The sequence below is a fragment of the Peromyscus californicus genome, unplaced genomic scaffold (genome assembly GCF_007827085.1).
Source record: "Peromyscus californicus insignis strain IS unplaced genomic scaffold, ASM782708v3 Scaffold_6__1_contigs__length_162567912, whole genome shotgun sequence".
NCBI classification, from domain to species: Eukaryota; Metazoa; Chordata; class Mammalia; order Rodentia; family Cricetidae; genus Peromyscus; species Peromyscus californicus.
In genome coordinates, this window is record NW_026294584.1 from 47,964,706 (window position 1) to 47,990,508 (window position 25,803).

Here is a 25,803-nt window from a genome sequence, read left to right on the forward strand (position 1 = left end):
AAAACTCGGAATAGTTTCTTTTGGGCAGTATAGGGATCAAACCCAAGGCCTTGCACATGTTCAAAAGTTGTGTTTAAAAAGCCAAAGAAATCCACAAAAAAGATATGGATGGTCAGTAAACACTTGAAAATGCTGAACTTTCCTATCTCTGAAGGAAGGAAGCATTGAGCAACAGTGAGTCATCAATGTCTAAGATTAGATGGTTCAAGAATATGCAACATTTGAGAGGATGGGGTAAGATCAGCACTCGCCAGCAAGCAGCTCATGCCTGTAGCCCCGGTTACTCAGGAGGCTTACTGTTGCCCAGGAGCCCAAGACTAGCCTGGGCAGTAGAGTGACCTCATTTCTAAAATACAGTGGAGTTCAAAAGTCAAGCTGGAGCCTTGAGATGGCTCAGTGAGTAAAGAGATAATTGCCAAGGCTGGCAACATGAGTTCCATTCTCCAAACCCACATGGTGGAGGGAGAGAGCTGACTCTTGCAAGCTGTCCTCTAACCTCCCTGCATGTGCTATGGCACACACACACACACACACACACACACACACACACACAAATATAAAGTGTAAATTTTTAAGTTAAGCTGCTAGAAGGATAAATTTATTTACAAACACATCACATAGCATTATTCATATGATTATGAGATAAATTATAAAAATAATTTAAAAAGACTATAAGCTATGAGAGCTCCAGGAAGCCCTTAAGGATAACAGGAAACAATGGTAGGACATAAAGAAACATGTATGTTATAACGATACATGAAATGCACACCCAGATCTCTGTGATCCCACCTGCAGAGTGGGAGAGATGTGCTCGCTGGTCACTTTACCAGAAGTTGTAGATGATTTTTTTTTTTTTTTTTTCGTTTTTCGAGACAGGGTTTCTCTGTGTAGCTTTTGCGCCTTTCCTGGGACTCGCTTGGTAGCCCAGGCTGGCCTCGAACTCACAGAGATCCACCTGGCTCTGCCTCCCGAGTGCTGGGATTAAAGGCGTGCGCCACCACCGCCCGGCTGTCTTTCTCCACACTTTGACATGTTTTGATAGTTTTCTGCAACTAACATGCATTACTTTATTATAAACAGGAAGGAGTTTATCTAAAAATGGCCACCATGACTCAGCAGTCTCTAGAGCAGTGATTCTCAACCTGTGGGTCACGGCCCTCTGGGGGCAAATGACCTTTTCACGGAAGTCACCTAAGACCATCAAAAAACACAGATATTTGCATTATAATTCATAACAGTGGTAAAATTACAGTTATGAAGTAGCAATGCAAAGAATTTTCAGGTTGGGGGTCACCACCACATAAGGAATTGTATTAAAGGGTCACAGCATTGGGAAGGTTGAGAACCACAGCTCTAGGGCCTCTTGCCCTTTGAAGGACACACAGGCTTATTATAGGGCATTAGGGTCCTTTTGTGGTGAGAATGTGATCGCCATGGGTGTTAGAGAAACAGCACAGGGTAGGCTGCTGGGGCAGCTGGAAGAGTGTCATCGGTTTCCAACCAAACACACAGGTATTCAGCGAGGGAGTTGAAGAGTGAAGCCTCGTTACCAGCCTCTGAAGTCTGTATTTCCAGGAGGAACCTGAATGGACATCCCAACCCTGCTGTTAAAATGAAATCCATACACAGGGCCCCTGAGGATGCTCTGCCATCTTGCTGAGATGTGGCCATAACACATGATGTACACCTAAGGATACCAGAGGGCATTTTCATTCATTCATTCATTCATTCAAAAAAAATCCTACCAGCCTAGCAAGATAAAAGAGATGACACTTTTCCTCAGGAACACCGATTCTAGTATACATCTCAACTTCTGGCCCATCCAAAGAGGTTGGAGACTGGCAGAGTGTGGGCTGGAGGAAATAGGCACAGCCTAAGCAGAGAAGCTTGACCACAAAAAAGCAAGTGCAGAGGACAAAGGGGCCTGAGCCCCAGTAAAATGCACGTTCTAAGACATACCAATAGTAGAGAGCCTCAAGTGCAGGCACAGGAGCTAGGACTGACCTCTGCCTTTGAGGGCAGAGCAGAGGAAAGTCAGGACAGGCCTTCTCCACATGCCTGGCCTGTGCTCCTTCCCTCCAGTTTTCTCTTGTTCCACTCTCCATTACAGGCCTTTGGAATGTCGGGTGTGGTGGTACATTCCCATAATCACAGCATTTCAGAAGCTGGGGCGGGCAGATCATAGGGTTTGAGGCCAACTTGGGCTACATAGAGAGACTCATTTCAGAACAGGGCAAAACAAAACAGTAACCTACCAAAACCTCCAAAAGGTCAGTTGGAGAAGATGAAGCCACAAACAAAGGCTCCTGGTACCTGGCAGGCGCTGTGCTGAGGTAACCATAGCCTCCACTGAGAAGCCAAGTTTGATGTCTGACAGAGCTTCAAGGGTAGTATTTGAACCTAAATACGCACAATTCAAACAGGAGTCTCCTAGTTCCCATCCTGGTTGTTTCTGGATACTGCAGGCTGGGCAAGCCTTATTTCCTATGGCATCACTGGATAAACAGGGGTCCCACACCCAGAAATCCACCCCACATCCTGAAATACCCCTCGAAAAGCACACAAACCTTGCAAAAATTTGCTAAATGGGTAAAACCATTTAAAATATGTTGGGAATTTCCTCACACCATGGCTACATGGAGTAAGTATTTCATCCTTCCAACCCAGTGACATAGGGACTAAAGCTGCCTTTTTACAGTCTTGACAAATCTTTCTATAGCCAGCATCAGTGCTTCAAGAATTTCTAGTACATTCAAACAGGGCATCCTTGGCCACAGCCTGCAGGGCCTCTGACAAAAGCCCAAGGAACAGCAGCCAAGACTGCTTCTAAGATGGTCACTCTTGGGCTCCTCTGCAGGGGAGGCCACCATGAGAACCAGGAACTGGACAGGCTACTCAGACAGCCAGATGCTGGGAAAAGGCAGTGTGGATTCCCAAGTCAATGTCCTAACAGGCACATGTCGACTGCCTGGGAGCTGCTAAAACCCACCAATGAATCTCTATGGTGTCATATATTTGAAGCCTTTGGAAACACCCCCCACCCACCCACCCACCCACCCACACACACACATACACTTTTAAGGCTGGCAAGTATTCTTCCTCTTTTAATTCCTCTCTGTTCTTGTAAAACAAATGTGGTACACAGAGATTCCACTACACTGTGTTAGAGGAGCTGGTCCCCAAAGGAGTCCCCTAGGAAGGTGAGCCACAGGGTCTCTGGGTCCTTCCCCAGAGCTACCAATGCTAGGTTGCACCTAGCTCCCTGGATTAGGCCCACAGGACTTGGTGTCTGGGTCTTGTGTTTGTGTCTCACAAGGTTCCCAGCTCTGTATTCCTAGTCATTCCTGGTATAAATATTTGTTTTATTCCTGAGTGGAAACTGTACATACAGAAAGGCACAGTGTGCAGACTACTATTTTAGAAATAATTTGAAAGTCCCTTTTGAATAAAAGAGTAGTGAAAATAGGCACTTTTTTTTTTTAAGTTTTTAAAGACATTGTTTCTCTGTGTAGACTTGGTTGGTTGTCCTAGAACTCACTCTGACCACGCTGGCCTGGAACTCACAGAGATCAGCTTGCCTCTGCCTCTGCTTTCTGAGTGCTGGGATTAAAGGAGTGCACCACCACCACCACCACCACCACCACCACCACCACCTGGCAAAATAGGCACTTTTATATACGTCTAAATGGTATTAGCAAGTTTTCTGTAGGTCTGTCTAGCAATATGCATTAAGATCACCCAGACAGTGAAACAAACAGCCCTATGGGATGAATATGTTTGTTTTTTTAGGAGGGGGGTGTTGTTTGTCTGTTTTAGGTCTTTGGTTGGTTGGTTGCTTGCTTGCTTTTTCTTTTTGGAGACAGGGTTTTTCTATATAGCCCTGGCTGTCCTGGAACTCAATCTGTAGACCAGGCTGCCCTCAAACTCAGAGATCCATCTGCCTCTGCCTCCAAGTGCTGGGATTAAAGGTGTGCACCACCACACCCAGATGATGAATCGAAATTATGTAACCATTCATCACATTTTGAAGACTATTTCAACAACTATGAAAAATGGTCACAATAGTCAATGAACAACCATTGTGTTTAACAGTCAATATGCTTTTTAAAAGTACAATCATGCTGGGCAGTGGTGGTGCACGCTTTTAATCCCAACACAGAGCCAGGTGGATCCCTGTGAGTTCGAGGCCAGCCTGGTCTACAGAGCAAGATCCAGGACAGGCGCCAAAACTACACAGAGAAACCCTGTTTTGAAAAGCCAAAAAAAAAAAAAGTACAATCACAATAGGGAAAATATTTGTGGAATATGAACAGTGGTTTTACTGGGGTGGTAAGATAAAGGATTGTTTTAATTTTTTCTTTAAAACATATTTCCAGAATTTTCTAGAATTAATAGGTTACTGTTGTTATGGGGAGAGGGTGGACAGACATGTAATAGAAATTGCTAAATGGTCTTATTAATAAAAAACCCAGAGCCAGATATTGGGGTGAAAACTGAGAGATCAGAGAAGCAGAAAGAAGCCAGCCACATTCTTAACTGCTAGAAATCCTCAGCCAAAGAGAATGAGTTCCTGTTTCCACGAATCCTTAGACTGAAAGCTTCTGATTCCTCACCCCTGAGGGTCTCAATTGAACTGTTCAAAAGCCTCTAGTTCCTGGTCCTCACGTCATATATACCTTTCTGCTTCCTGCCATTTCTTCCTGGGATTAAAGGCGTGTGTCCTTCCCAAGCAAAGGCATGAGATCTCAAGTCCTGGGATTAAAGATGTGTGCCACCACTGCCTGGCTCTGTTTCCAGTGTGGCCTTGAACTCACGGAGATCCAGATGGATCTCTGCCACCTAACAGAGAGGCTTGCCCTTCACCCCACACACATCCAAACCCACCTCCATGAGGATGAGATACCCCCTCACAGAGCTTCAGATGGCTTCTATCTATGCTGCTGTAAAGCCTTTGGCATGGGGGCTTCAGGCTTCCACAGCTGCCTGGGAAAGACCTCAAACCAGAGGTCCACTGAGGATCTGAGAGTGGGACTTCCTGTCTGGGGAGGGCAGAAAGAACAGGAACTTCTAAACACGAAGGCCTGAGGGAAGGGCTAGAGATTCATGGTGTAACCTTTTCCAGGTCCCCCTGCAACCGCAGAAGAAATGGCTATCCCCAGGCCATGGCGGAGCAACTGCCTGCCCTTTGTGGGCATCATGATCCTCGTGGCTGTGGTCCTATCCCTGATGGCCTACGCTCTCCTCTGGAAGGCTGGCAACCTCGTGGACCTGCCTAACCTGAGAGTGGGCTTCTACAACTTCTGTCTGTGGAAGGAGGACACCGGCTCCCTACAGTGTTACAACTTCCCTGAGCTGGAGGCGCTGGGGGTTCCTCGGGTTGGCCTAGCCCTGGCCAGGCTTGGTGTGTACGGGGCCCTGGTCCTCACAATGTTTGTCCTTCTGCCTCTCCTCCTCGCCCAGTGCAACAGTGATGAAGGAGAGTGGCAGCTGGCAGTGGGCTTCCTGACGGCGTCCTCCGTGCTGCTGGCCAGTGGACTAAGCCTCTTCCTCTCGTACGTGTGGAAGTGGGTCAGGCTCACCTTCCTGGGGCCTGGCTTCCTAGCTCTGTGCCTCGCCCAGGCCTTACTCATCTTCTTGCTTATAGCCACGGTTATGTTCCCTCCGAGGGAAAAGAAGGACAAGGGCAAGTGGGAGAACTGTTAGCCCAGTCTAAAGGCTCATGGGATTACAAGGGTTCAGTTCCAGCTGCGCTCCAAGAAGGTGCCGGAGAACCTGTGGCTAGGCGGGTCCTCTCAACCACCTTGTTCCACAGCTAATGTTGAGCCCAAGCTCGAGCAGGGGGACCCACCCACCGCGGGGTAGGGCTGTGGTGTCGAGGAGCCCAGAGGCATCATGGATGGCTGGGGGTACCTGCAGCTTCGTAGTGTCCTTTCTTACTCTGGAGGACTCTAAAACCAAGTAGCTCATTAGCACATGGGTCCTTGCTTAATCAGCCACTCTGAGCAATTCTCACGCTAGCTTCAGGCAGGTGAGAACCTGACTGTCAGAGGCCAGATTTCCAAGCTGATTTGCCAAAGGGTCAAACAAGAACTCTGTGAAAGTGTACGGCAACAGATGGGTGCAATGGTTAGAAGAAACCGCTTTACCATCAAGTCCTGTTAGCAAGCTTCTGTTCCTCCAGCATGATGAGCCCCACACCAGAACTCCAGCCCTGGGGGTCCAGGAATAACCTCACAAGGACTCAGCTAAGAAACACAGGGCACAAAGAGAAGCCTTGCTGGCTTTGTGGGCTCCCCTGAATGGGCTCTTGGACCTGATGCCAGACTGTCAAACCATTCTTGTGGCCCAGGAATGCAGATCAAGATGTGCCAAAGCCTTGAAGGGAAACAGGACTTCACAGTTGTACACAAACACACACTGCATCCCCTCACCTTGCCCAGAACTGGAAAAGGCAGAAACACGGTCCTTATTATGCATTGGGGCATCATTATAGTATGCACTAGGGCATCATTATATATTTCTCAATGTCTGTATAGCACAAAACCTACATGGCAACGAGTTCTTCATTCTATGCTCTTGAAAAGCCACAATGAATACAAAGAAACACGGACTCTGGCGTGATCTTTTGTCCTCAGTGTTTTCTGTCCCATTCTCCCTTAGAGCTGCACAGGGACCAAGGTGGAGGCCCCAGGTGAAAGAGAGGTGACGGGGTGGAGAGGGCCCCCTGCTGCTAGCCTGGCAGGGAACTGTGGGCAGCTGCCAGCCTTTTCCCTTAGAGGGGTGGAAGCCGACGGCTGGACTGTGTCATGATGGAGACTGTTCATAGACCTCCTCCTCAGGGCGAGATCTGGCTGCCTATCTGGAATCCCAGTGTTCTCAGCAGCTATATTTTTCTTTGCTTCCATGAGGCCCATGACCTCATTTTTGCTGGTACTTGAATAAAACACAGGGCTGGGATGCCAGACCCTCTGAGCTAGAGGGCAGTGCAGGATGACACTAATGGGGTGCGGGTCTGCATCCTGCAATACCTCCCCCCATTCAGAAAGGCCCTCCAAAATGAAAGCCCCCCGGGACTGGAAGTTGGAAGCAAGGTCTGGTTCTCCAGGGTGCCAGGGGTGGGTAGTGGCCGCAGTTCTCAGCAGACCCCACTGCTCTCAGCACAAAGTCCAGTGAACAGTTCGCATCAACTGAAAAATATCTCTCTGACATACTTTAACACATCTTCCTCCTCCTTTTCCTCCTCGGGGCTTCTGCTACAGGGAGAGTCGGCGGCTTCTGGCCCCTGGGAAGGGCTGAGGCCTAGAGCAGGCGAGCTGTTCCCACTGCCCTCTTCCTCACTGCTGCTCCCAGGGGAACTGGTGTGAGGAGACGCCGCTGAGCAGGGAGGGGAGAGCTGCAGCTTATCAGCGGCCACCAGAGACGGCTTTTCCTGTTTTCGGCCCTGCAGAGTAAGAAATGGCAGGCTCAACACAACAGCTCGTTTCCCTGATGCACGCACGTCTGTCTGACAGTGATGGGGACAAACTCTGAGGACCAGGCCCGGCCGCGCTCCCGCCTCGCGGGCACCCACCCTTCCTTCACCCCACTGCTCCCCACACCTCACTCAGGACCCACTGGGGAAAGATGCAGGCCTAGGTATGAGGAAGAGCTGAGTAAAAGGGAACAAGACCCAACTGAAAAACATGTCTGGAGAGGCAAGAGAAAACCAGGAGCCCAGTCACAAAACCTGCTGTGGGCCGAACTACCGCTAGCTGGCGGCACAGCTCCGGTTTCTTGGGGACAGCAGTATCCCGAATCACTGCAGCCCTGGGTTACCATGAGCCCCGAAGAGATGATGCACCACTGCTTTAAAGCATGTGGAAAACAAGAACCCTGCACCGTCACACAGTGCCGCTCTCGCTCCTTCGGGAAGCCAGGAGGAAACTTCCACAGCCTTCTGCTGAGAGGAGAGCTGGTAAGGAGCCCTCTTACTCAACTGGTACCCTCCCTCCCCAAGTGAACAGTGTGTGCCCCTCACCTGTGTGCCAGGGGCTACCCACACCCTGCCCGTACAGCTAGTCTCAAAGGGACACACAGAAGTAGCTGAGAAGAGCCAGCAAGAGGAAGAGGTGGGATCCTGAGGCAGCCTAAGAGCGCCTCTGTTACCAGGACCTATGCTAGTTTCAACCCATGAATAGTCTCCAGTCACAGAAGACACAGGGTTGATGTTACCTCAATCAGGATCTCCAGAGCCACATCTACCATTTCGGCTTCGTTCATGCAGTACACAGTCTTGGTGGCTGGGGCCCTGAAATAAAGACACAAAGCCACAGCTGAGAACAGAGGGACTCACAGGAGGAAGAAAATAGAAACGTCCTCCATGGGCAGGGGGGAGGAGGGGAGATAAAGCTTCCCTGAAGAATTTCCTCATCCTGGTGGCCCAGGGACAGAGCACAGGGCTACCCACCCTCCATGGACTCCCTCACAAGGACCTGGGAACGGGATGACGGTCACTCCTCGAAACACACAGTGGACAGCCAGGACTTGTGGCACACACTATTCCCAGCACTTGGGAGGCAGAGGCAGGTGGATCTCTGTGAGTTCAAGGCCAGCCTGGTCTACAGAGTGAGTTCCAGGCTAGCCAAGGCTACACAGACCCTGTCTCAAAATCAAGCAAACAATGGACCCAGCAAATGTAGCCATCAGGCCAGGGCCCAGTCTGTACCTGAAGGTGAGACTACATCCAGACAAAGGCTGCGGGAACTACAAAGGGTGCGGGTGGCCAGGAAGAGGCAGCTGGAAGCCTAGCGCCCCTTCTGAGACAGTGGCAAGGCTCTCCCCTCCCACGTGATAATGGCGACCTAAAATTCTCCCACCCCCACTCACCAACGTTCACCTAACTCACACCCACAACTTCTGATTTCTTGACTGTCCACAGGAAATGCAGACCCCACTCAGGCGACCAAAGTTCAGATCCACTCATCTCGCCTTCTTAGAAGTTTTGTCACAAATGAAGGGACTAGACTAGCACTTTGGACGACCGGCTCCTCAGGGCACGGCTGCTATGGACGGCAGGACCCCACCAGCCCCGTGGGCTGAGACCTCAGACGCTGCTGGGAGGATGCCACCACCTCACTGCCCTGCCCACAGGACAGGCCAGGACACCCACCGAGAAGCACCCTGACCCCAGGTTTTCCCACCTTGTTGCAGCCCCAGCGTGCACAGCCGCTGTCCTCTTCCTTTTGGGTGTCCTCGATGACAACACTCTCCTCTCATCCGCAGGGGCTGTCATCCATGAGGGAAGGACCCTTTTCTTGTTCTCAGATTTTAGGGTTTCCATGGCCATAGTTTCCCACGCTCAGTGACTTGCTTCTCTGGTGCAGCACCGAAAGTCACTTTCTCTTGTCACACCAGGCTTATCTGTCCCCAATGGTCGCCGATCTTTGATGCCTACAAGGAGGGGGCGAGTCAGTATATTCTACTAAGTCAAAGCTCTTTCAGTTACCAGCAACAATTACTGGTCAGTGCGGGGCATGCTAGAGGTGAGCAGAGCCCAGACGGCCAAGTCATCTGTGTTGTGTCAAATGGAGGGATAGCAGCGGGTAGGACTATGGGGCCTGCAAAGTTCTGTGACCCCTCCATTGCTCTGTGACCCACACAGGTAGATGGTGCAACAAGAAATGCTTTCCTGTCACCTCTGCACCCGAGGAGGAAGGAAGGAAGGAAACTCGGGTCTCCCTTTCCTTTGCACCCCAAACAATCATCCCTGACGACAGACTTCTGCAGTGATTTACTAGAACCGTGAGGCCTTCTGATTCACAGATTTCATTAGCCAGTGCCCCATCCCCTCGGCCAACATACACCACTTGATAATTTTGGTTCATCCAGAATAACTGTTTACAGCTCCATTTAAAAAAAAAAAAAAGAAGAAGAAGAAGAAAGAAAGAAAGAAAAAAAAACTAGCAGGGCATCAACCTAACTTGTCCAGTCACAGGAGTTGATAAGAGGGACACCAGCCGGTGACAATATACAGAAATGTATCAGACGCGGCAATACATGTATCATTACGTCCATTTTACAGACGAGAAACAGACGCAATTTACAGTTAACGTGCATGAAGTCGCAGAAAGCCGGGCATCAACCACCGAGCCGGCAGCCAGCTCCCACCGACCGCAAGGTTTCTGGAGCTCCGTGCTGTCGGGGCCGGGCCTGGGGGTCCCTGGAAAAATCTCACCCAGAAAACGCACGCGGGGCCTGGGGCACTAGCCGGGAGCTGGCCACGCCACTCCCTCCCACCCGCAGAGGGCGCAGAGCGGGGACCCGGGGACAGGACCGGACAGGCGACTAACAGGGCAGGGCGGCACAGCAGAGATCTCGGCCGGTTCCGGGAAGGGATTCAGAACTACGGAGCCCTCACGCATCCCGCCGCCCGCCCCTTCCGGCCCCTGCGCGCTCCCGGCCCCGCGCGCTCCCGACCCGGCCGCTGGCTGGCGCGGAGGTCCCCGGGTGCCCCCTGCAGACCGCAAGCCACATGCACAGGCCCCGGGGTCTGTCCGCTGCTGTGGCTGAGGAGCCGCTGCTGGCTGGCTATTAGAAAGTCAAAGTGCCCAGAGTTGGGGACTAGGGGAAGGAAAGGGCTTCTGGTTTTGACAGTCCTGCCCCAGGATCCCCAAGAGGAAACCAAGTTCACCACGTGCCAGGAGACAGGAGACGAGGTGCCTGACAGTTCAGAGAGAAACCAAACTCCCGTTTACTAACGTTTAACATTCAGGTTGGCGGCCCAGGGTGCCCCCTGCAGAAGGGCGGGAGGCGCCACCAAGCTAGGTTTCCCCGGGGGTTTTCAGCTAAACTCACGCATGATTTAAGGCAGCCTGAGGTGACCAGGAGAGGAGCCCTGGCGACAACGACTGAAAACACCAGAGCAGGCCGTCACAGGGGAGGGCCTTCCCTGGCACGCGGAAGCTCAGATCTGATTGTCTCCCCCAAACGGAGAAATCAAGACTAACTATATTGGATTTACAGCAAATTGGCTAATCACACAGCAGTTTCTGTCCGGTGCTAGAACTACAATTTCTGGATTGGGGAACCCACGGAGCCCCTGTGAAGCCTTTGTTTTCTCCAGGGCCTTCTAGAATGCTAATCTTCAATGCTAAACCAACAGCCCCGGTCAGGAAATCTAAAGTCTCTTAGATGACATAAACCAATGGTAAGGTCGGCTTAGCTGCTCTTGAACGGGGTTAGACCTCAGCCTTTCTGGGAGGGCAGCACCTGGCTGTCTTGAAAGTATCATTCACTGACTGTAGAGTCCTCAACCTCACCGGTTGTGAGGCAACCAAGTCTAACGGGCTGGGTGGAAGGGCATGTTTCCTTTGATCCTTAGCATAACTCCCCAAGCCTGCACATTTCTTAAAACTTCTCCATGGCCACCTAGCAAATAAGGCTTAAGACCAGGAACCTGTGTGTCTGCACACAGGGCCTGTTGCAGGAAGGAGTAAGGAACCAAGCTAGATTTGCCTGTACTGGAGTCAACATGGGTTTTTATTATTTTTAAAATGAAAGATAAACTGTACGTGGTTATTGGATATAGTAACAAATGTCAGTTAGCTTCATTTAGTCAGCCTGCAATGTATTTATTACTGTACTTCCAGACCTCATGCCGAGCTCCTGGGCATTTGAACACCAAGGGGACTGGGCTTAGGGCTGAGCAGAAATAGGTCCCTGAGCACATGGATGGGAAATATGGATTTGCACCTGGCGGGCCAGGTCCTCAAGCCTTGGAAGAGTGGTTCAGAGTCTGTGGTGTAGCCTGCCTCCGTGGTTGTTGCTTCACGCCGCCTTCACCCAAGACAGAGAGGAGGGAGCCTTACTTACTAAGGCTCCTAAGGATTCCCAAAAAAAAGGCGCTTTGAAGGAAAAAGTACATTCCAAATGCTTTGAGAATGAGTGCTCTTCCTGGGAGGGGTAAGGGAGGGAGGGACCGATTTTGGGGTGTTTCTCTGTCTCTGAGCCTTAAAATCGCTTCAGCAAGCTGTGGGGGATGCCTAGAGGAAAGAACATATCCTAAGACAGAAAAACTTTGGGAGGAAAAGTTAAACATGGGCTCTTGACTCAAATGAAACCCAGGACCGTGAATCTAGGTCAAATAGATGAGGCTGTGTCCAAGCCCAAATGGAGAAATAGCAGGGAATTAATCTATTCATGACCGTGTGAAAATGGGTAAGAGGAGATAACTATGAGCTAGCTCAGCAGGTAAAGCCCCTGGCCATGCAGCCTGGCCACCTGAGTTTGATCCCCTAAACCCACATAAAGGTGGATGGAGAGAATCGAGTCTACCAAGTCATCTTCTGACCTCTGCTATGGCATATCCCCCGCCCCCGCCCCCCCCCCCACACCAATAATAAATAGGTAACCACTACTCTGGTCCTGCTATATATCGCTTTCTACTCTTCCTTCAGCCCCAGAAGGGAGCCAAGGCCACAGTATACTGCTGCTTTTCCCAATGTAGGCACCTGGGAGTTACCCCACTCTACCTCACAGCCCACGACTAGCCTGGAGCCCAAACAGTCACTGTTCATGGGACTGGCATTCCCTAGGTAGGGAACAAGGTCACCCCTGCCACGTGTGGGAGTCCCAGGCCCGGGCTCACTGACCCTCCCGCGGCTCCTTCGCGAGGCTGGCCTCAGCAGGAGGATGTAGGGCTGACTACAGAGGGACTTTTGTTCCTCCCCACTCTGCAAGAACCTGCCTCTTCACGGTCCTCCCAAATGAGGGGACAGAGGGCAGGCGTACAGATAGAGCTGGTCCAGGATCGGCGAAGCCAGGCAGAGGGTGCAGGCAGCTGGTATTATTCAAGCTCAGAGACCTCAAGCTGGACGAATGAGAGAGCCACCACATGAGAGCGTGGGACCAGAAGACCCTGAGGGAGAGGGAGCTGGAGGCCCAGACCTCAGGCCCCGCTCTTGTCTAAAGAACCCTCTTAACCAAAGGCAACAGCTTTCCAGTTCAGCAGAAGACACACTGATCTTGGCCTGAGCCCATAAGATGGTATTGTAGTCCACATCTCAACTCTGACAAAGCCACAGGGAACCTAATGTGGTTCCGCCAGCAACACGGCAGCGGAGGCGGGTGAGAGCTGAGGTACAAGAACCAAGGCAGGAAGCCATGGCTATCACTAGGCCCAGGTGACTCAGACATTCTAGAAAGAGACACCAAGTGACTGCAAGAGCATTATCTCTCTCTCTCTCTCATTTTTTTTCCTTAAAAAAAAAAAAAAGCAGTTATGTACAAAATACTGTCAGTTCCTCTTGGACCGTGAACATGGCGGGCACCACTATGGCTCCTTCCTCGTCATTCATCCTGTGCTCTGGAGCATGCCCTGCTCCAGCCACGATTCAAGTCTCTAGGAAGCACACGCAGCCTGCTCCGTAGACTCCTCCAGCAGCTGCAGCTGGATGGCTGGCCCCTCGGCAGTCTTTCCCTGAAGATCCACAGCGCTGACAGTGTGGAGCCAGAGGCACCGTCCCGTTCTGTCTCATCTCTCTCCCACCGGGGACAATCCTGTCTCCAGTGTGTCGCTCCAGGCAGGACATCAGAGCTTGTGGGCTAGGAGGGTAGTCAGCTTGATCTTGCCATCCATGGAGGCTGTGAGGCACGTCCCACAGTCCATGGCAGTACTCCAGTCCACTGTGACCACAGGGGCCCGGTGGCCACCCAGACTCAAGCAGCTCTCTAGAACTTTCTCATCACTGCCCAGCTGCAAAAGGACAGGAGTGAAGGGAAACATTAGCAGATGAATACACACATATACACTTCCATTCACTTTTTTTTTTCTGGTTTTTCGAGACAGGGTTTCTCTGTGTAGCTTTGGAGCCCGTCCTGGAACTCACTTGGTAGACCAGGCTGGCCTCGAACTCACAGAAATCCACCTGTCTCTGCCTTCCAAGTGCTGGGATTAAAGGCGTGCGCCACCACCACCCAGCTCCACATCCATTGACTTTTAGTGTCCCCAAACTACCTTGAACCTGGAGTGGCCACCCCAATCTGAGAATATGGCCTGGCCCACACCCCCACCTTTCTGGAAAGCCTGTTTAGAGATTTGCACTTTCCTGACTGTGGCCAGCCCACCTCATGTGAACATCAAGTCCCTGGGATGCTCTTCGAAAGATGGTATTTCCTCTGCTGCCTTGACCTAGGCAGGGGCAAGCGCTCCTGCACCTCTCCTGTCTGTTCCCTGCAACAGCATCAGCTGTCAGTCACTGGCGGAGTCTGCACTGTGCACCTACTCATTCATCTGAGACACCCTTCTCACCGTGGGCATGCAAACTGTGGGAGGGCAGGGCCTCCATGATCCGCTGCAACACCCCGAATGGGGCCTGGCACAGGAAGGCCTTGATTACTGTGTGAAACGAGGCGGCCCTCCAGCACCATACCCTCATCTAAGAATGCGCACATGTGTGAAGGGCCAGATGCTAAGAGCTCTGGGAAACGGAAACAAGATGGCTGCTAGCAGCACCGCTCTATATGACACCTGTGAGCAGGTGGCAGAAATGTCCGGCCGCCATGAAGAGACCACTATAAAAGCCACCAATTAAATTATTTATGGATCGTAAAAACGGAATCTGAAGTTTAGTAGACTCCCTAAGTAACTGGAACCATTCACGACGGCTTAAAAATTACACCGCAAAGCCTGCCATCCCATCATAGATTATAGAGCGAGTCTGACATAACGTGACGGGGCAAAAGGCCGCACAGTTTACAACAAAATGCATACACAGCCATTCCTCCACATAGACAGTGAAGAACTTACCCGGATGTCAGCTAAAATAAATCCTTACAGGGGAAAACGAGGCTTGTAACCTGCAGTGTTTTAGAGCATCTCGAAGGAGACCCACATGAGAGATCGTGTAGCTAACTGTTGAGGGAGGGCGAGAGCACAGAAATGTCCTCTGCGGGAAGAGGAGCCTTGCCGATGGCAAACCCACGCGTCACGGGGCATGCATCAGGTCAGTGTCAAGCTCCTCCCGCTCGACCCACATGCAGTCTGCCCACTCGGGGACCACGGCCTGCCCTCCTCCTTGTCTCCAACCCCTTCTCTTTCCAGACCACAGACTGAAGCCTTCCTCGAGGTCTTCCTGAGGACTTGATCCCCACCCAGGGCCTCCCCTGGGAACTGCTCAGGACTTAGCCGGCTGTCACCTACTTTCAGTACTCTCTAAAATGTGTATGAGCCCCAGGAGAGCACAGATCACGTTTTCTATCTCCTTGGTCCACTCCACAGCGCAGAGGTGCCAGGCCCAGCACACAACTGCTGCTCAAAACCCAACCTGTTAACTGATGAACAAAGGCTTTGAGAGACACCGAGAGGACACCTGAGAGGACCCCTCAGTCTCACCGACTAAACACCATGGGCAGAGAAGCGCTCACAAGTGAGACTGACGGTGGAGATGAACTCGCAGCACCAGAAATGTCCTCCTGGGCTCAGTCCTCACCACTCATCCCCTGGACGATACCAGTAAAAAGGACGGCGCTTACACAAAACCCCACATCAAACCGAGCAGCGCTGGCCGGAGAGGTTTTTTGTTTTTTTTTAATGTATAAACGGGAACAAAAACAGTGAGGATTCCACAGGCGGTGGTCACACCTTTAATCCCAGCACTCGGGAGGCAGAGGCAGGCCTGAGTTTGAGGCCAGCCTGCTCTACAGAGTGAGTTCCAAGACAGCCAGGGCTACACAGAGAAACTCTATCTCAAAACAAACAACAACAAAACAATGAGGACCCGCCAGCAAGAAGGCGCAGTGGGTAAAGACACTTTCTGCCAAGACTGGGGACCTGAGTTTGATCCCCAGGAACATATGGTGGAAAGCGAGAACTGACTCCTACAGGCTGTCCTCTGACCGACACACACACACACACACACACACACACACACACACACACACACACACACACACACAGTGTCATACATGGACCTACACACAAAAATAAATAATGAATAAATGCAATCATGTTTTTAAAAAGACAACAACAAAATGGGCTGGTGGCTCAGTGGTTAAGGGCACTTGCTGCTCCTGCTGAGGAGTAGAGCCCCACTCCTAGAACTGTGTAGGGTTGTTCACAACCACCTGTAACTAATTCCACAGGATCTGACACTTTCTTCTTGGTGTCACACATGTGTGCATAAATACATACAGCACACAAACACACAAAGATAAAATACATCTTTAAAAATAAAATCAAAGCCATGTAGACAACGTGCATCCTAGCTTCTCAGAGCACACCCTCCAATTTCTGTCCCACATGTGGACTTCGGTGTACTGACCCACGGGCTTCCCATAAAATAACCTGTTCTAGATCAGTGATGAAAGGGCTCCACCTAGCACAGACCCACGAGGTGCATTTCCATGCCCACACTCCCAAGCCCTCTGCCCTGCTTAATGTCTTTGTTAGTATGTATTATTCCCAAGGAATAAGACAAGAGAAGGGCGGAATCTTATCAGACACAGGGCACAGGACACACTCAGTTACAGGACACAGGGCACTCTCGGCTATACAGAACACAGGACATGGGTTCACACTCAGCTATGAAGGTCACAGGACATGGGGCCACACCCAGCCCAAGCTGACCCCCAAGGAGAAACCCCTGCCCAGCAGGACTCTGCCACCCAGTTACCTTGTAGATGATGCCTCCCGTGGCAGAGCATGTCAGCATGTAGTTGCCCTCTGAGTCGAAAGCGAAGAGTCGGCCCCTGGGAACTTGAACCTGCTTGTAGCCACTGTAGCCAGACAGGACAAAGGGGCCAGTGGCATCTGAAGGGAGGTTGTACTCAGATACCTTGAGGCCACTCTTGTGGATGTTCCACTGGATGAACTGCAGACACAAGGGGCTCCCTCAGACATTTGCACAGAGGCCACTACCCAGGCTCCCTCAGAGTCCCCTACAGTGGCCACCACCTAGGCCTGGGAGGCAGAGCCAGGGCTGACCCCAGGCAGTGAGTGGCTGGAGCAACTGCATCCCTTGCCAGTCCGAGCCCTGAAAAAGCCTTTCACGGCAGGAAGCAACCCAAGGCTGTGGGGACCACAGTCCACCCCTCAGTCCCATCTCTCACCAATACAAGGTTTTTCAGGGGGAAAAAATTCTAGAAAACAATGAACAACTTCACATCAAAGCTCAACCCTCCTCTTTCCTCTGGCCTGAGTTGAAGAGAGGACAAGGGACAGTCAACAGCTTTGCAGGGCCTCCTGGTCTCTTGGGTGGGGTGGGGGTGGGGATGCCTAGATTCTCTGAACCTTGGAACGAAGTATAGAGGACAGATGGACAGATTCCAAACCCATTTTCAGTTTCTCAGCAGTACAATCAATCACATGCTGGGTGGTGTGTTCTCGGTCTCCCTTGTGATGTGGATAATTAACAGTCTACACTGTGGACCGGCTGCTTGGCTCCCCTGGGAGTCTGACCCACACAACAGGGTGTCCAGCTTTGACTTAAAAGCCCTACACAGAGTTTTCAAAGGAAGAATCGAAACATGACACTGTGGTACACATCTGTAATCCTGTCCCTATGGGAGACTGAGGCAGGAGCATCTTGGAGCCCAGGAAGTTGAAATCAAGCTGGACAGCACACTGAGATGTGGTCTCAAAATAAATTAAGTAAATATATATGAGTATATATGAGTACAGTTAGGTGTGGTGGATCACTTCTGTTACACCAGCACTTAAGAGGCTGAGGCCAGCCCTGGGCTGTAGAGGGAGATATGATCTAATAAATAAATATTTGTTTTGTAGTCACTGTTTTCAGTGGGGAGCACGAACAGTATAAAATCCCACGGGGTTCAGGAGAGTATATGAGACAGCTACGTCTTCCTCCACCTCTGCCTACCCTCACCCTCTGCCCAAGGCTATTGTCTTCCTACTTCACAATATCCTTTCTGCAGAGGAACTCTACAAAGGGCATTGTCTCGGACTGTCTAGGAGGCAGGGGTTTCCTTTATACTTCTTTGGGCTTTGCTCAGGCCTGTTTCCCATCAGTATGCCGACTCCAGCCCCGCCCCCGGCAAACTCCATGCATTGTCCTGTGACCGTGACCACAACTCACCAAAGAGTATCTCTTCCCCTAAATGTGGTTCCATCTACGGTGAGATGTGTCAGTTTTGCCACAACTGGGAAAACAGAGATGGGACTCCCATCTACAAGAACAGCCGAGTCCCACTGAACTCTCTGAACCCCACAAAGACGCTCAGAGAGAGACTTCTGTGTATCCCTATTTTGCAGAAGATGCAAAGGAGGCAGAAAGAAGCCCCAGACGACAGAGCTCACGGATGGCCGGCCACCGCTGAGTGCTGCTGGTGCCTACCTTCCCGTCCTCGCCGATGCTGTACACGGCGTTCTCGTCACAGCTGAATTCCACAGAGTAGACTTCCCCGGAGTGGGCCTTCCAGCTCATGGCACACTCGTTCTGCTGCATGTCTGAGAGAGCAAGACACCCCTTAGCCGCCGACCACACCTGCGAAGGGCGTGCACAGCAGGCCCCTCACCCTCCAGGACAGCCGCTCTAGAGGCCAGGGGTCCCCTGGACCAGAAAGGGCTGACCCTGCCAAGGCCACCTGCCTCCGAGCAGCCCCTTGACTGGGCCAAAGGGAGGACTGGGGGTCCTTGGGGACAGCTAGAGCTTACTGGGGGGGATATGTCCTGTAAGACACAGGGATCTTTCCTACCAGACCTCCGTAACTGCCCCCAAGACACCTTGGGGATCTGTTACATAGGAGTCACCTTATCCCATTTTAGAACCTAGGCCTCTCTCCCTGGGGACAGAGGACAAGCAAGCTAATAGGATGGCACTCTTCTCCTGCGACCTCTTGCATTCCACACAGGTGACAAGGACTCGGGTCAATCAGCTCACGGCCAAAGGACTACTGAGCTCTGTCCCCTCCCATGTCCACAGACAGGAAGCACATACACGTTGACTGTATGTGGTGGAAGTTTTGAAAGCACTGAGCAAAGTCAAGCAATACAATGCACTTGAAACGGGGCTTCTGCAATGGCCTGGGCTGCAGCCGGGCCATTTAAGGAGGGGACCAGGACTGCCCCAGCACAACTTACGTACCAAAGAGCCGGATGACACCATCGGCTGCCCCCGTGACCAGCAGGTTCCCATTGTGGTTGAAAGCTGTGCAGTTGATGGCAATGGGCTCTGGGTCCAGTGAGAACTGAAGCTATGGATACAAGCAAGAGCACCATGAGCAGTCCAAGGCAGGCCTGTTTCTGAAGAAAGTGACCTGCGCCTCTGTGACAGCACACTGACTGCCTGATGTGCTCTTTCGAGAGGTAACGTCATTGGTCTATAGACGCTCTAGTTTCTGTGCTGAGGCAATAATCCAGGCCAGGGCAGTTACGAGTGACCCACATCTCAGCTGTCCATGCTTCCCTTCCTCAAGCGGACTCCAAGCTAAGTCTTACTGAACACTCCTGTGCCGTGAGGAACTAACAGTACATCAACTGCCTTTCTCTACAGGCAGTCCTGAGTGACAGAGGACACACACATCCCGAAGGTGCTCCAGGCCCTTCCTACGGAGCCCAGCATCTCCACAGGACCTAACAAAGTCACCTCAGAAGATGTAAATAAGGTCTACTAATCTGATAATAATGAGGAATACCATTTCCAAACATACAGAACCCTCCTAGGATTGAAACCGCAAGACCGATGTTAGATGATGTCATCCACACACGGGCACAGTGTTGAGCTGTAAACAAAGGGGTCCTCCAAAACCAAAGACAAGGGGAGCACAAGAGCCCTGAGGACTAGTGAATCCAATAGGCAAGGAACACTCAGAAGCCTGGAGTCCAAAGTGAACGGTCTGACGAAGTCCAGTGTTAAAAAATTCCCACACGCTGCTAAGACTCCAAAGAGCAACATCCTCTGTGCACGTTACAGAAAGTGCTAAGAAAATGCACCTCTCTGCCAAGTACAAGCCACAGGCTGGTGTGGGTTTCCAACCAAACTCACAACCCCTATGTAGTCTGAGGATGGATTTCAAAGTTTTCAGTTGTTGATGGAGCCCCCGGCCACCTGACAGAAGTGAAGGCAAATCTTCTTCAGAGAAATATGCCTCCCCTCAACAAGCCTCAGAGCATCTGCAAGGAGAAAGGGCTAGAGATGGGAACCTGAAGTGGAATTCACAGGACACAGGAAGATAATGTGGAGAAGCAGGCATCCAGGGAGCCGCAACTGGGTGGGATTACCAGAACACTGCAGAACTTTCAATATGTTTAACAGAATGCCAGAGAGCGCAGGAAGAAGAGATGGTAGCATGACCAAGCCAGTGTGTAAGGATGGTGCTGCACTCTTGGAAATGAGAAGCAGGACTTGAATGTCCCCACAGGCTAACTTGAAGATCGGGGACAGTGGGGAGAACCTGCTCTGTTAAAGCTGAGGAAGTGATGTCATGAAGACAGCAAAGGAGGCAAAGGAGAAGACAAGAGAGAACCAGAGAAATGTTAACACTGGAAAGAACGTGACTAAGAATTTTCCAGAACTGGTCAAAGACACAAATCCTCTCATGCAGGAAACGGAACAAATCCAAAGCTGCAATTTTAATTTTATTTATTTATTGAGGTTGGAAATTTTATTTTATTATTGTAAACATATTTTGAGGCAGGGAATAGTATATTGGAGGCTAACCTAGAATTCCTGATCCTCCTGCCTCCACCTCCTAAGTGCTAAGTGCACAGACATGCACCACCACACCCAGTTAGAGCTTTTTTCAAACAAAAGCATTTTTTTTGCTTAGAAAATCCACACTGAGATACGCAGATCAGATCTTAAGACAGCCATTGAGAGGGTGAGCCGCACTGAGACTCAGCCTCTTTGTTTGGGCACAGGCTGCCAGAAGAGAAGACAGAGCCAGAGAGTTAGGGGGCAGACCCATTTCCAACCTGAATACAGAATTCTAGAAAAATATGTACCCTGCGATTCCACACACATAAAGCTTGAAAGCCCGTGGGGCAGAAACTATGGTATGTGTGGGTATCTTCCCATGTGCCAAGGCACCTGTTAAACTCCTAGGAGACCGCAACTCAAAACTCAAGACAGGATATCTGTGAAAGGGGAAGGCAACAGAGACCGGAAGGGCCCGTGAGTATAAGGACTGTTGGGGCCAACAAGATGGCTCAGTGGGAAAAGGTGCTTGCCGCCAAGGCTGAGGATCTGAGTTCAATCACTGGGACCCACAAGGTGGAAGAGAACTGACTCCCACAGGTTGTTTTTTGGTCTACACACACACACATACACACACACTCACATACACACATACACACACTCATACATACACACACACACACATTCACACACACTCACACACACACACACACACACATTCACACACATTCACACACACTCACACACACACACACACACACACATACACACACACATTCACACACACTCACACACACATTCACACACACTCACATACACACACACACTTTAAATGTTCTTTAGCTAAAGGAAGTACTGGTGACATGCTACCTCTAAGTGGGGAGCCCACCCCACTGCTTTCTCATTTTCCTACATTCTTGTCTAAGTATTCAATATTTAAGGGAAAACTGAAATTCCTAAGTAAACTTAGGGTTATGAATCCTACTAAGAACTTTGGAGGAGGACCACAGAATGCCAGTAGAGAAGACTCAGGACTAAACTGGTATGGAGGACAGTGGCGGAGTCCCCAGAGGGGCCCTGCAGCTGTCTCACCAGGGGGTACTGCGGACAGGTTTAGAATATGTCCCTAGAGACACGGGAAAATGGTCAGCCGGGAAGTAAGGTGGCACTGGGTGAGTGGAGGGGGAGGGAGGCTCTGGGGGGAACACCCAACATCTAAGTGGGGCGTATTTGCCAGGGAGTGGAAGTCAAGAATCCAGGGTGGTCTATAGGCTGAAAGGCCTGTGAGATGTCCCCAGTGGGCCCACGGCCTGTTTCCACAAGCAGAAGCACAAAGATGCAGCCCACGCATCTAGAAATCGGTCCCTCTTAGACAGGGACCCTCGAGTGCTGGGGACACCAGGGCAAGGTGGGCACTGTAAGCACTCGAGACGTCTAAGCATTGAAATGAGCCATGTCCAGGAGCACCACACTCCAAGGAGCACCACCGCCCCAAGGAGCACCACCGCCCCAAGGAGCACCACCACTCCAAGGAGGTGAAGTAACCTCACCTCTCTCCAGGGAGGTGGGCCATGACTAGTCGACCTGCCAGCTGTCACCTCTGTCCTTAGTACTTCTGGCTGCTCCCGTGATCCCCATGCAGCTTTAGGTCTCCAGTGGGTGGGAGAAAGACTAGAGCCATCTCCTAAAACGTATGCTATCTAGCCTGCCGGTGGGTCTGGGTAACCTAAGTCTACGGCACAACACTATTGCTCGTAATCTGCCCAACGAGGGCATGATACTTTTCAGCATTTAAAACCTGGGAAAGTTCCCACAAATCAAAACCCTCAGGTGAAAGCACTAGGGAGACAAGAGTCCCCAGAAACACAGGGAGTGTGGGCAGCGTGGCCCCCACACAGGGTGCCCTCCCCCTCCGGGCAGCATGCCCAGCCCCAGGAGACCCGCAGGCGGTCCTGTACCTGCTGCTTCATGGTTTTTGTGTCCCACAGCAGCAGCTTGCCAGGAACCTGGTTCATGCCTTTGCTGCCAATATCCAGGGCCGAGGAGTCCGCCTGGGAGGTGAGGCTCGGAGCTGCAGCTGAACAGACGAAAGAAGCCCCGTTGGGGCTGCAGGCAAGAGACAGGATTCTGCAACACACACAGGCCGGGGTCGGACGGTCACTACCACAGGCCCTGAGGTGAATCCCACTCCAGGAGGTGGGGCTCACAGAGCAACAGCAGCAACCTGAGGCCGTACAGAACACGGGGCGGCTCCTGCTCACCTGGGCATGTCATCATTGATGTTGATTTCACAGAGGTTCTTCTTGGCTTCTGTATCATAAAGACGCACCGTCCCCACACCACTGCCCAGCAGGAGCTGGAAGGAGAAGAGGCAGGAGGCTGAGGAGGACAGCACAGGGGTCAGGGAGGACCGGACCACCATGGCGAGAGAGGCCAGGACTGTTCCTGGATGGTGTGGCGCTGGACAGGCTGCATGGGCGAGCTCCTTACCCACTTATCCAGGCAGCCAGGAAACTCTGGCTACATTGGACCTCACTTAAAATGCCGTGAAGAGGGAGGGGCTGGAGAGATGGCTCACTGGTTAAGAGAACTGCTCTTCCAGAGGAGCCGGGTCTATTCTCAGCACCCAGAGAGCTCTTTACAACCATCTAAACTGCAGTCCCAGGCTCGGATGCCCTCTGCTGCCTCCTCAGGCACCAAACACAGATGTGGTGCACAGACATACATGCAGACAAGATATAAAGATTTTGTTTTGTTTATTTTTTGAGACAGGGTTTCTCTGTGTAGCCCTGGCTGTCCTAGAACGTGTTCTGTAGACCAGGCTGGTCTCAAACTCAGAGATCTGCCTGCTGAGTGCTGGGATTAAAGGTGTGTGCCACCACCGTCCACCTGATTAAATTAAAAAAAAAAGAATGTCATGAAGACATCAAAGTCAACTTGAACAGACACAAAACCGCAAGTCATCTGCTTTGATCTAACTCTAGTCTGAGTGTCCTGGCAGCCTGGTCCCCAGTATTTTGATGAGAAAGGGGCAGGGCACTGAAGAGGTGGGACTAAGTTGAGGTGATTAGACCACTGGGGACATCACTCTCAGCTGAGATTAATGATGGGCTCCAAGTGAGTATGTTCTCTCTCTTGAGGGTTGTTGAAAAGTGAGCTTTGCCCCTGACTCCCTTCCTGGCTTCCTGTCTCGCCATGGGATCTTTCCCTTTGACACAAGCCACCATCATGATGAAGGGAGCCTTCACCAGGGTCGAGCAGATGCTGGAACCATGTTCTTGAACCTACAGAACTGTGGGCTAGATAGACTTCTTTTCTTCATAAAATATCCAGCCTCAAGTATGCTGTTATGGCAACAGAAAGCAGACTTCTATTGTGTCTGTGGGAGAGGAGAATCATCCAGAAATACTCTGACTGGTTACCTGAGACCCTTGATCTTTCCTCCCTCCTTTCAGCTTTAAATACCAGCTGTCCCTTCCTTCTCGCTCCTACGTTCTCTCCCCTGCCGCAGGCCTGGCCCTGGCCAGTCTTGGGCTGCGGTGACTGTTCTATTTGCCTTACAGCTCTGGCTCCGTCAAGGCCTCCAGAATAATAGAGTAGATAAGTATATACGCTCCCTGCCTCTGGGACCTCAGGACTCATTTGAGGAAGAGTATAGAAGAGAATAACAGATTAATGCCAGAGCAGCCCAGGTCTGGGGTACCCCCAGGAACATTCGCTAGGTAATGGCCTCTGCACCCATTTGGGAAGTGGACAGCAGTTCAGGGACAGCACTGAGAAGAGTGTACTATGAGGACAATTCCTTCCTACGTTTCCCAGACATCTGGAAAAATAAGTGTCTATCCCTTGGGCTGCAAGCAATCAATCTGAACTCCTCAACTGCAAGCCCTCTCTCAAACAGAAGGTCCACTGGGAAAATGAACCCTGGGCCATTCCCCAAGAGACTGGGCCTGTGGTGGGAACCACAGTCCTCTCACCAACATAAGCTGCAGCTCTTTGTGCCGGGACAGGCAGGTCTCAGCAAGAGAAGAGGGCATACTAATACTGTATCGGAAACACGGGTGTTGGGGGACGGGGGAGGGCCAGGGGTCTCTTGAGACAGACCGGCAGACAGGATCAAGTCTTCCACAGTCTCCAGGAATAACTTCACAGTCACTCCAGACAGGAGCCTGCTGAGACATTCCTAGGTGTGTGGTCCTGGCGCCCCACCTGGAGGCGGCCAGGCAGGAGATTCAGCTTACCTCAAGCTTGACCCATCAAGAGCCTCCGTGAGAGAACTTCTGAACTTGGAACGCAGAGCAAGCTCTGCATGCAAAGTGTCACTTACCAGCCTGTCTCGCTTGGTGGCCCACTCCAGAGAGAGCAGCGGTGACTTAGAAATGGAGGACGCTTTGGTCTGCATGATGGGGTTGAAGGACCACACTTTGATGACCCCATCTACGTCTAAGCTGGCGACTCTCCTACCAGAGCAGTCCACTCTGTGACAGACAAAGGGCGGGGTTAGTGTCCTGGCCTCAACCTCTGAGGCCAACAATGATACCATCACTCTCCCAACTTTCCAACTGCATTAAAAACTAATGCTCAATGCCTGCACTCAAAGGATACGTGTAAACCGCTCTAGAAACATTCATTCATCAAAGAAATACTATAGGACACCAGAAACACGGCTCATCTTTCTGATAAAAGTAAGTAAAGATACTGCATTAGCCCGCTGAACTGACTCAGATCCCTGGAGCCCATATAAGTGTGGAAGAACCAATTCCCAAGAGCTGTCTTTGACCTCTATGTGCAAGCATACATTTACACACACACCAAGCATGCATACGCACAATAAGAAATACATAAATACACAAATGGAATACCGATACACACTGTGCCATGCAAGGCTGTGCCGGGAACATGTGAGATGAACAGCAGCAGAGTGTGCCCTCAGGGCACCTGCCATCTGAGATTTGGGGCATCCCCCATTAGGCTCCAAATCAACCCAAGAGCCAAGCACAGATCAGGGCTGTCCAAACATGAACTGTCTATGCCTTGAGGGCACATGCCTTAAGGGCTGTTCTTCAAGGCCACAATTTCACTATGCCTACCTAAATACACACTTACACATGTTAAAAATTTCCACACAAACACTAACATAAAGCAAATAAAACCGAATGGTCTGAAGGAGACC

The 25,803-nt window shown here is 51.1% G+C and overlaps 3 protein-coding genes across 9 annotated transcripts in view; 1 reads left to right on the forward strand and 2 right to left on the reverse strand.

Moving 5' to 3' along the window:
* Nucleotides 1-6,610, forward strand: part of Tmem140 (transmembrane protein 140) — a 33,873-nt gene extending 27,263 nt beyond the window's left edge. For both annotated transcript variants that reach the window (XM_052721742.1, XM_052721740.1), the window contains exon 2: nucleotides 5,123-6,610. In XM_052721742.1, coding sequence (XP_052577702.1) covers nucleotides 5,146-5,703 — 558 coding nt within the window. In that variant the 5' untranslated portion in view covers nucleotides 5,123-5,145 and the 3' untranslated portion in view covers nucleotides 5,704-6,610. The remainder of the gene's footprint in view (nucleotides 1-5,122) is intronic.
* An 8-nt stretch (nucleotides 6,611-6,618) lies between these two features.
* Cyren (cell cycle regulator of NHEJ) lies at nucleotides 6,619-10,450 on the reverse strand. Of its 5 annotated transcripts, none has more exons than XM_052721746.1 (4): nucleotides 10,329-10,450; nucleotides 9,180-9,429; nucleotides 8,212-8,287; nucleotides 6,619-7,441 (listed from the first exon to the last, which is right to left on the reverse strand). In XM_052721746.1, exons 2-4 carry the CDS (start codon nucleotides 9,323-9,325, stop codon nucleotides 7,184-7,186), a joined length of 480 nt encoding a protein of 159 aa, XP_052577706.1. In that variant the 5' UTR covers nucleotides 9,326-9,429; nucleotides 10,329-10,450; the 3' UTR covers nucleotides 6,619-7,183. The 5 variants fall into 5 exon arrangements, with proteins under 5 accessions (XP_052577706.1, XP_052577707.1, XP_052577708.1 ...); XM_052721747.1 differs by having other exon boundaries at nucleotides 10,227-10,336; XM_052721748.1 differs by lacking the exon at nucleotides 10,329-10,450 and adding an exon at nucleotides 10,214-10,324.
* A 1,049-nt stretch (nucleotides 10,451-11,499) lies between these two features.
* Nucleotides 11,500-25,803, reverse strand: part of Wdr91 (WD repeat domain 91) — a 34,158-nt gene continuing 19,854 nt past the window's right edge. For both annotated transcript variants that reach the window (XM_052721735.1, XM_052721736.1), the window contains exons 9-15: nucleotides 24,958-25,108; nucleotides 22,892-22,986; nucleotides 22,589-22,757; nucleotides 19,080-19,188; nucleotides 18,330-18,442; nucleotides 16,650-16,847; nucleotides 11,500-13,732 (exon numbers count right to left, since the gene is read on the reverse strand). In XM_052721735.1, coding sequence (XP_052577695.1) covers nucleotides 13,568-13,732; nucleotides 16,650-16,847; nucleotides 18,330-18,442; nucleotides 19,080-19,188; nucleotides 22,589-22,757; nucleotides 22,892-22,986; nucleotides 24,958-25,108 — 1,000 coding nt within the window. In that variant the 3' untranslated portion in view covers nucleotides 11,500-13,567. The remainder of the gene's footprint in view (nucleotides 13,733-16,649; nucleotides 16,848-18,329; nucleotides 18,443-19,079; nucleotides 19,189-22,588; nucleotides 22,758-22,891; nucleotides 22,987-24,957; nucleotides 25,109-25,803) is intronic.

Coding starts and splice junctions, on each gene's coding strand:
- Cyren (XM_052721746.1), bottom strand. CDS start 9,325: ATGGCCATGGAAACCCTAAAATCTGAGAACAAGAAAAGGGTCCTTCCC. Junction 8,288..9,179: donor CACGCTGGGGCTGCAACAAG/GTGGGAAAACCT, acceptor TCTTTATTTCAG/GGCCCCAGCCACCAAGACTG. Junction 7,442..8,211: donor CTCTGGAGATCCTGATTGAG/GTAACATCAACC, acceptor CTTACTCTGCAG/GGCCGAAAACAGGAAAAGCC.